At 37.2% G+C, this 14,863-nt stretch overlaps 2 protein-coding genes across 12 annotated transcripts in view; both read right to left on the bottom strand.

Annotated features, from left to right (window-relative positions):
- Nucleotides 1–14,863, bottom strand: part of LOC111189602 (translation initiation factor IF-2-like) — a 117,075-nt gene that overhangs the window by 51,774 nt on the left and 50,438 nt on the right. Inside the window, exons 1-2 of one of the 4 annotated variants that reach the window (XM_049478375.1) lie at nucleotides 14,665–14,711; nucleotides 11,736–11,778 (exon numbers count right to left, since the gene is read on the bottom strand). The gene's annotated coding sequence lies outside the window, so the exon portion shown is untranslated. Of the gene's footprint in view, nucleotides 1–11,735; nucleotides 11,779–12,542; nucleotides 12,577–14,664; nucleotides 14,725–14,863 lie in introns of those variants that run through there. The other 3 variants (XM_049478374.1, XM_049478372.1, XM_049478371.1) reach the window with 3 other exon arrangements.
- Nucleotides 1–14,863, bottom strand: part of LOC103041333 (NACHT, LRR and PYD domains-containing protein 12-like) — a 92,733-nt gene that overhangs the window by 29,814 nt on the left and 48,056 nt on the right. For 3 of the 8 annotated variants that reach the window (XM_049476962.1, XM_049476964.1, XM_049476961.1), the window contains one exon: nucleotides 1,044–1,217. The exons of 2 other annotated variants lie outside the window; for them this stretch is intronic. In XM_049476962.1, coding sequence (XP_049332919.1) covers nucleotides 1,044–1,217 — 174 coding nt within the window. Of the gene's footprint in view, nucleotides 1–1,043; nucleotides 1,218–1,937; nucleotides 3,739–3,991; nucleotides 4,182–4,478; nucleotides 4,528–14,863 lie in introns of all 8 variants that reach the window. 3 more of the 8 variants (XM_049476967.1, XM_049476965.1, XM_049476968.1) reach the window with 2 other exon arrangements.

Genomic DNA, 14,863 nt, shown 5'->3' with positions numbered 1-14,863 from the left:
CAGGTTATATTTGTCTGATATTAAAGTTTGTTTGACATTTAGAAAAATATCAGTATCACAAAAAAGCAAAAACAAAAAAAAAGTGTAGGGGGTCAAATACTTTTTACACCACTGTATCTACACTGTCCCTTTAAGAACTCCCTATGCTAAGCACACAGCCCTTTTACGTGTGTAGCTATGCTGAGAGTGTAGAGAACCAGAGTGTGTGCTGTTCTTTACCATAGAGACCGCTGGCCCTAGTTCCTTTTTTTTCTGCAAATAACATCATATACGTGCTTAGGTGTTGTTTTAGCTCATGTATGAACTATGTTGTAGGTCTTTTTTGATGCAAATATTTTAGGTTTTCTCTAAAACTGTCAGTGAAGAGACATGTTTGGTCATCTCGTCTGTCACTCAACATAACAACCTGGCTCCAGAGAGTGTTGGGAAGCATTTACACAGTGATGCTTAGACTGGTAAATCTAAGAAAATATTACAGTTTAATTAAACAATTATATTCTACAATTAATAAATATGCAAGTGGAATACAGTCAGAGTTAACACAAGTGTTCTATAAGCTATGAACTATTTCACAATGTTCATCTTCCTGTATCTTATACTACTTACTACACTATACGTCCATACTCATTACTGTCAAAATGGCTATGGAGAGTAAATATACTAAATTTAGGGGTGCCAATAAGTGTCAATTGTGATTTTATTAAGATCAGACAGACATGGATAAAATTACATGAGCAGAGTTACAAGAAAAAAAGGAAATGTGCTTAAAAGAGTACAATTACTGTGGTATAAAAACACTTACATTAACCCCCAAATAAAGGGGTTAAATACAGTCTGTAGATGCAGTACCATGACAAATTAAAGGGCATGGAAAAGCCAGAGCAGGGAGAGATGTTTGGGCTCCTCCTCTTTGCCAACCTGGGAAAAAAAACATCCTACACAAACCAACCTTGCACATCCTTCTGTGTAATTTAGTTTCTTTAGTGTGTTTTTATTTGTTGTCTTGTTTGTTATTTTGGTCTTTGATAACATGAAACACTGACCTGAGAATCTGCAGTTTACAGTGTGAACTCTTTAGTCCAGCAGAGAGCAGCTCCACTCCTGAATCCTGCAGGTCATTGTTACTGAGGTCCAGCTCTTTCAGGGGGGAGTTTTCCAGGTTTAAAACTGATTCCAGATTTTCACACGTTTTTACTCCAAGATTACATGAAGCTAGTCTGAAAATTTAAGAATAAAAAAGGATTTTACAATGAACCCAAATAAGAATATTGGAATGGATTGACAAATAATAGAAAACTGAATTAAACTGTGAAATTTATTGTCTGTCTAAAGAATCTGTGTTTATACTGAAATAGTTGACATGCAGAAAGCTCCACTTTGCTGTGATCAGCGTGGGCAAGCTCTGGGACAGATTATAAATTAGATAAAATAGAATATGTAAATGTTTCACTAAACAGAAAGAGCACAGCTTTTTGAAGTATGTGAATTTATTCTATTTTACCAGTTTAACTCTGGAAAAAAGACACATTTGCTCACATATATTTTAGAAATAAATACATACACTTAAAATGTATGTTCTATATAAATTTATCATGTTATATTGCTAATCATCATTGCTCCCAAGCATACTAAGACATGATCTTTCATTCAAATCACCCAGTGCTAATTTAGAGTGGATCTACAAGTCATGTGAATTTATTTTAACAAAAACATATAACATATAACTTGCCCAAACTTATTCTTAAGTGTTATACAGAAACGTCATGTACTGTTTACATTAAAATGAGGGTTTGATTGTTATTACACACAAAGAATAATGCATGCTATATGTATGTAAAAATGTGATAATGTGAATCCACCAGTGATTGAATGGAAACTGATTCTACACATAAGCAGTTGGTTAAAAACTGTGTGAAGGCCTGAATAAAAATACTCACACAGCTCTTCTGGATATTTTAACTACTGGCAGCAGCCTCAGAAGACACTCCTCTGATGGATGATATTTACTGAGGTTAAACTCCTCCAGCTCTTCTTCTGAGTTCACCAACACAAACACCAGAGCTGACCACTGAGCAGGAGAGAGGCTGGCCTTTTGAAGACGACGCTCTCCACCTGCACTCAGGTATTTCTGCACTTCCTGCACCAGAGAATGATCATTCATTTCATTCAGACAGTGGAACAGATTGATGGATTTCTCTGTAGTTGAGTTCTCCTCAATCTTCTTCTTGATGTAGCTGACTGTTTCCTCGTTGCTGTGAGAGATCCTCTCGGTTGGGGTCAGTATGACTCGTAATAGAGTCTGATTAGACTCCAGTGAGAGACCCAGAAGGAAGCGAAGGAACAGGTCCAGGTGTCCACTCTCACTCTGTAAGGCTCTGTCCACGGCACTGCTGAGGAAGTCAGTCATCGTTGACTTACTGAAGAGTTCAGATAGTTCAGTGTTTTGGTTTTCAGGGATTTGCTGATTCAGAACGCTTCTGTCAATGAAGCAGAGAAATGCATATAAAGCAGCGAGGAACTCCTGAACGCTCAAATGTACAAAGCTGAATACCTTTCCCAGGTGCAGCTTATGTTCCTCTCTGAAGATCTGGGTACACACTCCTGAGTACACAGACACTTCTGTAATATCGATACCACTCTCTCTTAGATCTTCCTCATAGAAGATCAGGTTTCCTTTCTCCAGCTGCTGGAACGCCAGTTTCCCCAGAGCCAGGATACTTGTTCTAGTCTGCTGAGGATCAGGGTCACTTTTCCCACTGTACTTCTGGGTCTTGTGTTTGATCTGATAGATCAGGAAGTGTGTGAACATCTGCGTCAGGGTTTTGGGAATTTCTCCACTCTCAGCTTCACTCAGCATTCTCTCTAGAACAGTGGCTGTAATCCAGCAGAAGACCGGTATGTGGCACATGATGTGGAGGCTTCTTGAAGACCTGATGTGAGTGAAGACTTTGTTGGCCAGGTCCTGATCCCTGATCCTCTTCCTGAAGTATTGCTGTTTCTGAGGGTCACTGAAACCCCGAACTTCTGTTACCTGATCAACACACTCAGGAGGGATCTGACTGACCGCTGCTGGTCGAGAGGTGATCCAGAGGAGAGCAGAGGGAAGCAGATTCCCCTTGATGAGGTTCGTCAGCAGAACATCCACTGAGGTTTGTTCTTCTATATTCACCAAGTTCTCATTGTTCTGGAAATCCAGAGGCAGTCGACACTCATCCAGACCATCAAAAATGAACATGACCTTGTAGCCCTTATAATGTCTTGGTTTTAAATCTTGTGTTTCTGGGAAGAAGCTCTGAAGAAGATTCACCAGACTGAGCTTCTTCTCCTTCATCATATTCAGCTCTCTAAAAGGAAGTGGAAATATGAAGAGAACATCCTGATTTACTTCTCCTTCAGCCCAGTCCAGAATGAACTTCTGTACAGAGACTGTTTTTCCAATTCCAGCAACTCCTTTAGTCAGTACAGTTCTGATGGGTCGTTTCTGTTCTGGTAATGGCTTAAAGATGTCGTTGCATTTGATTGGTCTTTCCTGTGTTGTTTTTTTCCTGGATGCAGCTTCAATCTGCATCACCTCATGTTCCTGATTGACATCTCCTCCATCTCCCTCTGTGATGTAGAGCTCTGTGTAGATCTCATTCAGAAGTGCTGAATTTACATAGCCTGATGTTCCTTCATTAATTCTCTGATATTTATCTCTTAGCTTGGATTTGAGCTTTCGTTGGCATGCTGGGGCTAATTCTGATTGCAGAGGAAGAGAATAAGGAAAATGTAATTAGCTGTGATCTTCATGAAAGACCCCTTTGTAAACTGACTCTGATACAGTAGATAATTGTTAGATTTAAGAATACATCTGATGCTGTGACACAATATATTATAATTACAAAATCCAGTTAACTACTGCTTATTATTCTAATTTGAAAAGCAGAACTCCTCTGAGGAAATAAAATAGCCCTTTACGTTGGTACCCATATTCATGACCCTGAACTCTTACTGCTCTCTAGTGTGTTGGCGAGGTCTGTCTGATTCATGTTCCTCAGGATGTGCAGTGTGACCTTCAGCACCCCCTCCTTCTGATCATCCTCCACCTCTCCCTCAGAGCATGCTGGGTAATCTGGACTCAGGAGATTCTTGAATGTGTTCAGCTCATTCTTCACTAGAGAGAAAAACTTCTCCTGCAGCTCCTGATTAAGAACAAACATCAGAGAATCAGTAAAGCTGTTACAGTACAGAGAGAGTGATGACACTGATCTGAGGAGGAAAGGAGTGATTGATGCTTTGGTGTGTAAAATGATTTAAACATCATGTTACTGAGCACCATCTTATTGCATTAATTTTAACATGACAGTTATAATAATCTATAAAATAGCAAAACTGAAGTTGAATAAATTATGATTAGTATCAAAACTTTAAAGTGAAATTAAATGTATATGTAAAAGAAATCAGAGAGATGCCCATCATATATATGGTTTAGGACTAACCTTGAATATGTGGTCCAGTTTTTCTCTGTAATTGTTGTGTTTCTTCTTACTGTGTATGAACAGAAAATCCACACTGTAATCCACATGAATAAATCAGCTGATGATAAAATTATTAATAAAATAAAGAATATCAGCAAATAACAGATACAAAGAAAAGACTAATCTATTATTAAAGCCTGAATTTAATACATTTTCTAAAAGCATCTGGAATACAGTCGTAGAAGAGTTAGGGAACCTAGATTCAATTCTCAGCAACTAATAGCTGAAACTGAGAGGTATTTATACTCAAAAATTCAGGTGAGCAATCAGTAGCTGGGTGAAACAGAACGTCGTAGCTTCACATGTTCCGATGAGTCATTGTAGTCCTGAAAGCGAGAATGCTGGGAAATGGAGTTTCTAAGTTCGTCAGTCCAGAGGAGACTGACAGCGTCAGGACTGACAAAATGTTTCTTAAAGGTTAAAACAGAGCTTTACCTTCTAATAATGTAAATAAAGATTTTTGTAATGATGTCACTCTTTATCTGAAGTTTTGATGTAAATGCTTAATTTGTTGTACAGTTAACACAGTATTTAAATATAAATAAATGATACAATAAATGAACAGTGCCAATCAGCAACAATGTGAATGTAATTAGAAATAAAAAAGCTAAAAAGTTCTCCAGAATTACTTAACAAAATATGTTCTAAAGTGTATTCTAATTTATACTGAATACATTACTGTTCTATGTATTGTACTAGAACACATTCTCCCATTGCTGGATGTATGTACACACCCCAGCAATTGAGATGATAAATACATGCAGAACAGATGATGAAGTTTTATTCAATGCTATTAAAGAAACAATAAATGTCATGTTTTTAATGCACTGAACACAGTTTTAGAGGCAATAATCCTAGCAAAAAAAAATTAATTCCACCAGACACATAAAGCACTTTGTCGTTTTGGCCACTAGATGGCGCTAATGTGCTCTGTGTCATAAAGTCAGACATTGCTTTTCAACCATGCTTCAACAGTATTATTTAAAATATATATAAAAATCTTATGAAACAGGCCTGGACAGAAATTATGGTACCCTTAACTTTGTAATATTTTGTTGCACAACCTTTTAAGGTAATCACTGCAATTAAACGATTCCTGCAGCTCTCCAGGTCAGGACTCATAGAAGCACTTCAGAATAGTCTAATGCAGGGGCTCTTAACCTTTTTAACTGTGTGAAAGTGTGTGTTATTTGCTTCAAAAAGATAAATCGTAGTAAAAAAAAGTATAAGGGTTTTGGTGTTTCACTCACTGTGGGTCAGAGGTCATATCTTCACTGCTGAAATTAGGACAATCCCAGAAGGACCGGTAACTCTTGAAAATGAACACATCTGCCCGACCCCGAGACTGAACGCGAGCCTGACTGACCCGATGCCCGAATTTGGGTCGGTGAGAAATCTCACCGCTTTCCCGGCGCGCTGTCGGTTCGGCTGAAGAAAACGGTCTGTGGCGTGACGTAGAACTATGTTCAATGTAACAAATCACACTGTGATTTTTGTGCTGATCCAAAAGTTAAAGCTTACACAGCCAGTCAGACAACAGAGTCGGCATATAAATCGCTTGCGTTTTCCTACAGGACAAACCATTCAAACATGCGGATGAGCTCTCCGCACCAGATTAAAAAAAAAAAATCACACAGTGTCTGTCTGGCTTAAAATAGTTAGATAAAGCTATTAAATAAATAAATCAACATTCATTTAAAAGACCCAACCTGTAGCTGATATTGTAATTTACTCTCATTGTTCAGGTCAGTCTAATCTAAACCCCGCCTCCCAATCACACCAAGCTGTGTACACTGATCATTACATAAAGAGAAACTCACACTGACCTCCTGTTTGTGTATTTGTGTGTGTTATATGGTTTAAAAAGGTAAATTATAGTAAAAAATCAGTAAATGATGTAAGTGATGTTTCACTCACTGTGGGTCAGAGGTCATATCTTCACTGCTGAAATTAGGACCTTTCCCGATAGACTGGTCACTCTTCATAGAAACACAGCTGGGTTTTGGAGAAGCTCCTCTCTGGGTTTCAGTTCTGTTAACATTAAACACAGTGAAACTCCAGCATTTACACAGTGAAACTCCAACACACAGCACATCTTTAATAAAGATCAGGAACTGAAGAGCTTCACTCTCAGAACAGAACAGTAGTTTAGTGCAGTGATGTACCGAGACCCAGAGCTTCCTCCTCCACTGCTGAACTCTGGAGGATTCCCCATGGACCGGTCACTCTTCATAGACACTCCACTGGGGGCTGGAGATGCTGCTCTCTTCTTCCTGTAAACAGATCTTCATGATGATCCATGATGAGAGTAAAGTGTGGAGTAATGTGATGTGACGTCACGATGTCATCACCTGATTAGATCATATTTACTATATGTATTTTATAGATCTGTGACTAGTTAATAACATGTATTGGTAAGAGCTGCACAATTACAAAATTATACTGTATTATAAACTAAAAGGTATATTTTTATACTGAACTCTAACAGAGATACAGATCAGAACAGAATAGAACAAGTCTTTCTGTGAGAAGCTTCATTCCACAGCTTTAATAACAAACCCAATCACTTCCATCTGATCTATATAAATGCAGCACATCAGGATTTCCTCATTTCTAATGCTAATGTAAACCCAGACAGCATGTGGTAAAATCCGAGACGGATCCTCACAATGGATCTGGTTCAGAGTTCACCTGTACTGCAGACAAATCTAATCCGGATTTTGATCAAAAATCTGGACCAGATCCTCTTACCACCATCCTGAACCAGATCAGCTCTGTTCTGGTTATTGAACCTCACCAGCTGCAAACAGCCCAGCAACCAAACCTATACCATAGCAACCACCATAGCAACAACATTAAAGCACTACAGAAACTAGGGGTGGGCAATATTATATTGTATACAATATATGTTGACAAAGAAATATTGTGATATTAAAAATCCATATTATGATAATAGGGCTGTTCTGTCTTAAAAGTAGTCTATTATTTACTGTGAAGCTTTAGGTGTATTTATTGTAGAATTGTTTTAGTTTGCAGTTTATATGCATGCACTAAATATTCTGCACTAAATATTATTTGCTGCATTATATTATTTTATGCTATATTATTTATTTTGCAACATTATGATTATACTCCTATACTATTATACTATATTCCTGAAATGAATGAATTATTTTAGTTTTCCTATATCGCCAAGTATATCGTTATCGCAAAAATACCCTGAAATATTGTGATATTATTTTAGAGCCATATCGCCCACCCCTAACAGCAACCACCTAATACTGTTACTGTGCCAGAATTATATGTACAGTGCATCTGGAAAGTATTCACAGCGCTTTATTTTTCCACATTTTGTTGTGTTAAAGCAGCAGAAATCTTTCTTTATCCTTCCCCAGATTTGTGCCACGAGACAATTTTGTCTCGGAGGATTACAAACAATTACTTTGAAGTGCTTAATTTGTCCTAAAATTAACACAGTATTTAGATATAAATACATGATGAACACTGCCAATCAGCAACAATGTGAATGTATTTTGAAAGAAACCAGCTAAAAAGTTCTCCAGAATTACTTAACAAAATATGTTTTAAAGTGTATTCTAATTTATACTGAATTTGAGCACACGTACACACATGGACAAAATTGTTGGTACCCCGCAGTTAATGAAAGAAAAAACAACGGTCACAGAAATAACCTAAATCTGACAAAAGTAATAAATAAAATTGCTATGAAAATTAACACATTAAGGTCAGACATTGCTTTTCAACCATGCTTCAACAGAATTATTTAAAATATATATAAAAATCTTATGAAACAGGCCTGGACAGAAATGATGGTTCCCCTTAACTTTTTGTAATATTTTGTTGCACAACCTTTTAAGGTAATCACTGCAATTAAACGATTCCTGCAGCTCTCAGCAGGTATTTTGGTCCACTCATCATTTCAGCTAATTCCAAAGAGGCTCAATAGGATTTAGGTCAGGACTCATAGAAGCACTTCAGAATAGTCTAATGCAGGGGCTCTTAACCTTTTTGACTGTGTGACCAGATGTCTACATCACAGACTATATATATCAATAATACTATAGTTCTGCATACTAAAGTTTAGATTGTCTGCCCGACCCCGAGATTGAACGCGAGCCTGACTGACCCGATGCCCGAATTTGGGTCGGCGAGAAATCTCACCGCTTTCCCGGCGCGCTGTCGGTTCGGCTGAAGAAAACGGTCTGTGGCGTGACGTAGAACTATGTTCAATGTAACAAATCACACTGTGATTTTTGTGCTGATCCAAAAGTTAAAGCTTACACAGCCAGTCAGACAACAGAGTCGGCATATAAATCGCTTGCGTTTTCCTACAGGACAAACCATTCAAACATGCGGATGAGCTCTCCGCACCAGATTAAAAAAAAAAATCACACAGTGTCTGTCTGGCTTAAAATAGTTAGATAAAGCTATTAAATAAATAAATCAACATTCATTTAAAAGACCCAACCTGTAGCTGATATTGTAATTTACTCTCATTGTTCAGGTCAGTCTAATCTAAACCCCGCCTCCCAATCACACCAAGCTGTGTACACTGATCATTACATACAGAGAAACTCACACTGACCTCCTGTGTGTGTATGTGTGTGTGTTATATGGTTTAAAAAGGTAAATTATAGTAAAAATCAGTAAATGATGTAAGTGATGTTTCACTCACTGTGGGTCAAAGGTCATATCTTCACTGCTGAAATTAGGACCTTTCCCGATAGACTGGTCACTCTTCATAGAAACACAGCTGGGTTCTGGAGAAGCTCCTCTCTGGGTTTCAGTTCTGTTAACATTAAACACAGTGAAACTCCAGCATTTACACAGTGAAACTCCAACACACAGCACATCTTTAATAAAGATCAGGAACTGAAGAGCTTCACTCTCAGAACAGAACAGTAGTTTAGTGCAGTGATGTACCGAGACCCAGAGCTTCCTCCTCCACTGCTGAACTCTGGAGGATTCCCCATGGACCGGTCACTCTTCATAGACACTCCACTGGGGGCTGGAGATGCTGCTCTCTTCCTCCTGTAAACAGATCTTCATGATGATCCATGATGAGAGTAAAGTGTGGAGTAATGTGATGTCACAATGTCATCACCTGATTAGATCATATTTACTATATGTATTTTATAGATCTGTGACTAGTTAATAACATGTATTGGTAAGAGCTACACAATTACACAATTATACTGTATTATAAACTAAAAGGTATATTTTTTATACTTACTCTAACAGAGATACAGATCAGAACAGAATAGAACAAGTCTTTCTGTGAGAAGCTTCATTCCACAGCTTTAATAACAAACCCAATCACTTCCATCTGATCTATATAAATGCAGCACATCAGGATTTCCTCATTTCTAATGCTAATGTAAACCCAGACAGCATGTGGTAAAATCCGAGACGGATCCTCACAATGGATCTGGTTCAGAGTTCACCTGTACTGCAGACAAATCTAATCCGGATTTTGATCAAAAATCTGGACCAGATCCTCTTACCACCATCCTGAACCAGATCAGCTCTGTTCTGGTTATTAAACCTCACCAGCTGCAAACAGCCCAGCAACCAAACCTATACCATAGCAACCACCATAGCAACAACATTAAAGCACTACAGAAACTAGGGGTGGGCAATATTATATCGTATACAATATATGTTGACAAAGAAATATTGTGATATTAAAAATCCATATTGTGATAATAGGGCTGTTCTGTCTTAAAAGTAGTCTATTATTTACTGTGAGGCTTTAGGTGTATTTATTGTAGAATTGATTTAGTTTGCAGTTTATATGCATGCACTAAATATTCTGCAATATTTTTTGCTGCATTATATTATTTTATGCGATATTATTTATTTTGCCACATTATGATTATTCTGTTATACTATTATACTACATTCCTGAAATTAATTAATTATTTTTCTGTTTTCCTATATCGCCAAGTATATCGTTATCACAAAAATACCCTGAAATATCGTGATGTTATTTTAGAGTCATATCGACAATTTTGTCTCGGAGGTCTACAGACAATTCCTTTGACTTCATGCTTGGTGTTTGCACTCTGACATGCAGTCAACTGTGTGACCTTATATAGACAGGTGTGTGCCTTTCCAAATCATGTCCAATCAGCTGGTTTTACCACAGGTGGACTCCATTTAAGCTGTAGAAACATCTCAAGGATGATCAGTGGAAACACGATGCACCTGAGCTCAATTTTGAGCTTCATGGAGAAGGCTGTGAATACTTACGTAAATGTGATTTCTTAGTTTTTTATTTTTAATCCATTTTCAGAACTTACAAGACATTTTTTTCACATGGTCATAATGGGGTATTTTGTTTAGATTTTTGAGAAAGAAATTAATATAATACAGTTTGGAATAAGGCTGTAACGTAACAAAATGTGGAAAAAGTGAAGCGCTGTGAATACTTTCAGGATGCACTGTACATTCTACACTAGAATATGGAATAATAATTATTAATATTACCTATTAGATATTAAAGGCAGATATGTATTTTAAATACAGACTAGAAACACATTCTACTGGATTGTTAATCATTTCTCTGTGTTTAAATACAGCACAGGGTTCTGACTCAATAATTTAAAACTGTAAAATATGCAGATCAAAGTTCCAGGATTAGAGCTGAAACCATTACAATATAAAACTACTTTACATATTAAACCCATCACTTAATTTACTCACTTAAGGACAGAAGGTCCTCCTCCACTGGGGGCTGGAGATTCTGCTCTCTTCCTCCTGTAAACAGATCTTCATGATGATCCATGATGCGAGTAAAGTGTGGAGTAATGTGATGTCACACTCACCTGTTTAGATCATATTTACTATAGGTATTTTATAGATCTGTGACAATGGAATTATACTGAACTCTTACAGAGATACAGATCAGAACAGAATAGAACAAGTCTTTCTGTGAGAAGCTTCATTCCACAGCTTTAATGACAAACCCAATCACTTCCATCTGATCTATATAAATGCAGCACATCAGGATTTCCTAATTTCTAATGCTGATGTAAACCCATTTTAAAACTGTAAAATATGCAGATCACAGCTCCAGGATTAGAGCTGAAACCATTACAATATAAAACTACTTTACATATTAAACCCATCACTTCATTTACTTACTTTTTGACAGGAGGTTCTCCTCCATTGCTGGAGTTCTGATCCATTATTTACTCTTCTTCATTCACACACAGCTGAACACTGCCGACACCGACCCCTGAGAACAGATCAGCCGTTACAATAAAACCTTTATTCTTACAATAATGACATTATCATCAGAACTGCATTAAACAATCCCTGATAAACTAACAAACCAAACAGAGAACGATACATAACAGTGTGATTTACCCTCATTACACATTATTCTACAGATTACAGAAACATTTACTGTTATTATAATGATTATAATTTAATTATTATTAGTAATATTACTGCATTACACAACATTATAAATATACACACTGTTATTTTATTATTAATAATATTATTATTATGTTACTGAATCAGAATAGAGAGATTATTTAAGTATAATATAAAACAGCAGGATTAAAAACACTAACACACCACGTGATCTTGAGCTCCGTTCAACCCCTGCTGGTTGAACAGCGCTACTGCATATAAACACGCCTTTATAGCAGCTCCGTGTTTTTAGATCAAAGTCCACATTAAGCAGTGATGCGCTTTAAACAGCATAAACTACACTGTGATCAATAAATATCAATCTATATCTGCGCATTTCTCTTCAGTTTACAGCATTATTGATCTGTTACAGCTGATTGTTCTCCAGCCGGTCTGATCTAGACCAGGTCCAGGTCTGATCCAGGCCCGGTTCAGATCTCCATGCTGATCCTGGTTCTTCCAGTGGAATCGGACACTGAGCTGAGCTTAAAGAACCGGTTCTGGATCTGAGGAACCTTTAGAACCGGTTCTGACTTTAAGCTACACGGTTCTGTTCTACATTCTCTTCAGTTCTGAACTTACCGAGTGAATCCGGACTTCTGTGCTCTTCTAATGGGGGAGACTGGACTTATTTTACTCTCCTTCACTGCCTCACACTTCTCTCCCTCTAAACCACGCCCATGCTTTCTCACAATGGGTGGGCGGAGCTATTGTTCGTTATTTGCTATTGTCAGCCAATCATATCACAGGTCTGAATGGAATGTTTGAATATTCATGAGCCTGAAGTTTCTCCCATACAGCTGGAAAACCCCCCAGTTTTCAGCCCGGTGTTCTGCAGAGTTCTGCTACCCGTCCAAAAGTGCTCCTCCCCGCACTGCGCATGCTCTGACCCCCATTTTATAATGTTTTCATGAGTTTTTCATGATGATTCAGTTTTCTGCATTAAACAGCCTGAGCTCACTGTAATTATTTATTTAAGGATTACATAAAAGTAAATGACAAACAAATAATAATAAAGAATAATAAACACTTAAAAACTTACTAAAAAAATGGTTCACTTCAAACCAATACAGTGGTTTAGACTATTCAGTTATCCTACCTACACTCCTGCCAGGAGAATTTTCTAATATGGTGCTTTTTTTGTATTATTATCTTTAAATACTCACTAGGAGAGCACAGTTCAGCAGGGTAGCACAATTTCTCACAACACCTGCTGCTCTGTAAAAATCACCGCAGGGTTAATTCACTGCTTTAACAGAAACAGAACAAGAAGAGCAGTATAACTGATCTCCTCTGATCTGAACAGGGTTTGAAAATTTAACTTACTGTGTTTATGGAGGCCCATCATCATTTACTGTTCATTACACAGTCTCAGTGAACAGCTCTCATTTACATAAAAATACATGTTATTTATGTATCATTTATTGTGTTATAATTATTATAATTATAAATGAAGTTATTTTAGCTAACACTTTCACTATTCGATTAGAAAAGAATAATAAAATAATCAAATTTATTGGAATATCACTGTGTTTCTGAGGACCTGTATAAACCTTATTCTGAATAATGATCCTTATTTATTTATTCCCAATAGTTCTTTTCTGTTCAAACCCAGCAGAACTGAATCATTTCATTCACCACTTAAATACAAAATTAGATGCATTAAACAGCTAAACAATGTCTTCTTTATTACATCTGATTTGTTGTGTTAATCCTCCAGCCTGATGCTTCATATTCACTACCTAGCACTGAGTCTTGTGAAGCAGTTGAAGTGTTAAATTCACCCTGTTATTCCTGCAATAATATATTACTGTGAAAAACCTTTTTCAACATGCCGCCATACTATTAATGCACTGTGTGTACTGAATACTGGAATAAAATAAATAAATTATATTTTAAAATAAATATTTTTTATATAGTAACTACTAATACAGATAATATAGATTGTATAATGATATGCACATTATATTTTAAAACTAAAAACAACAGAAGAATTAAAGTGAGTACTGAAAACTGTGTGAGAAGCTTTGATTAAAAACCAGGGTTATTCCACCAAATATTGATTATTTCTGAACTCTTAAAACTATGAATATAAACTTGTTTTATTTGCATTATTTGAGGTCTGAAAGCTCTGCATCTTTTTTGTTATTTCAGCCATTTCTCATTTTCTGCAAATAAATGCTCTAAATTACGGTACTTTAATTTGGAATTTTGGAGAATATTGTCCGTATTTAGGGTTAGGTTAGGGTTAGGGTCTATTGAACATAAACATCATGGTTCACATGTGCCGGAGCCACAGCAGTGTAGATGACTTCTGCACATTTTGAACACTAACTTTTCCATTTAAAAGAATAGGAGATGTGCTGTGCAAAGACATCCTGAATTGCAGCCTAAGGGCACTATATTATACGAAGGTAAACTACACTGTGATCAATAAATATCAATCTATATCTGCGCATTTCTCTTCAGTTTACAGCATTATTGATCTGTTACAGCTGATTGTTCTCCAGCCGGTCTGATCTAGACCAGGTCCAGGTCTGATCCAGGCCCGGTTCAGATCTCCATGCTGATCCTGGTTCTTCCAGTGGAATCGGACACTGAGCTGAGCTTAAAGAACCGGTTCTGGATCTGAGGAACCTTTAGAACCGGTTCTGACTTTAAGCTACACGGTTCTGTTCTACATTCTCTTCAGTTCTGAACTTACCGAGTCAATCCGGACTTCTGTCCTCTTCTAATGGCGGAGACTACACTTATTTTTACTCTCCTTCACTGCCTCACCTCTCTCCCTCTAAGCCCCGCCCCCTTATCTCTCACAGCGAATAGACGATGGGTGGGCGGAGTTATCGCTCGTTTTTGGCTATTGTCAGCCAATCATATCACAGGTCTGAATGGAATGTTTGAAT

Source organism: Astyanax mexicanus, chromosome 4 (assembly GCF_023375975.1).
Source record: "Astyanax mexicanus isolate ESR-SI-001 chromosome 4, AstMex3_surface, whole genome shotgun sequence".
In the NCBI taxonomy this organism is placed as follows: domain Eukaryota; kingdom Metazoa; phylum Chordata; class Actinopteri; order Characiformes; family Acestrorhamphidae; genus Astyanax; species Astyanax mexicanus.
This window is presented reverse-complemented; position numbering and strand designations above follow the sequence as displayed.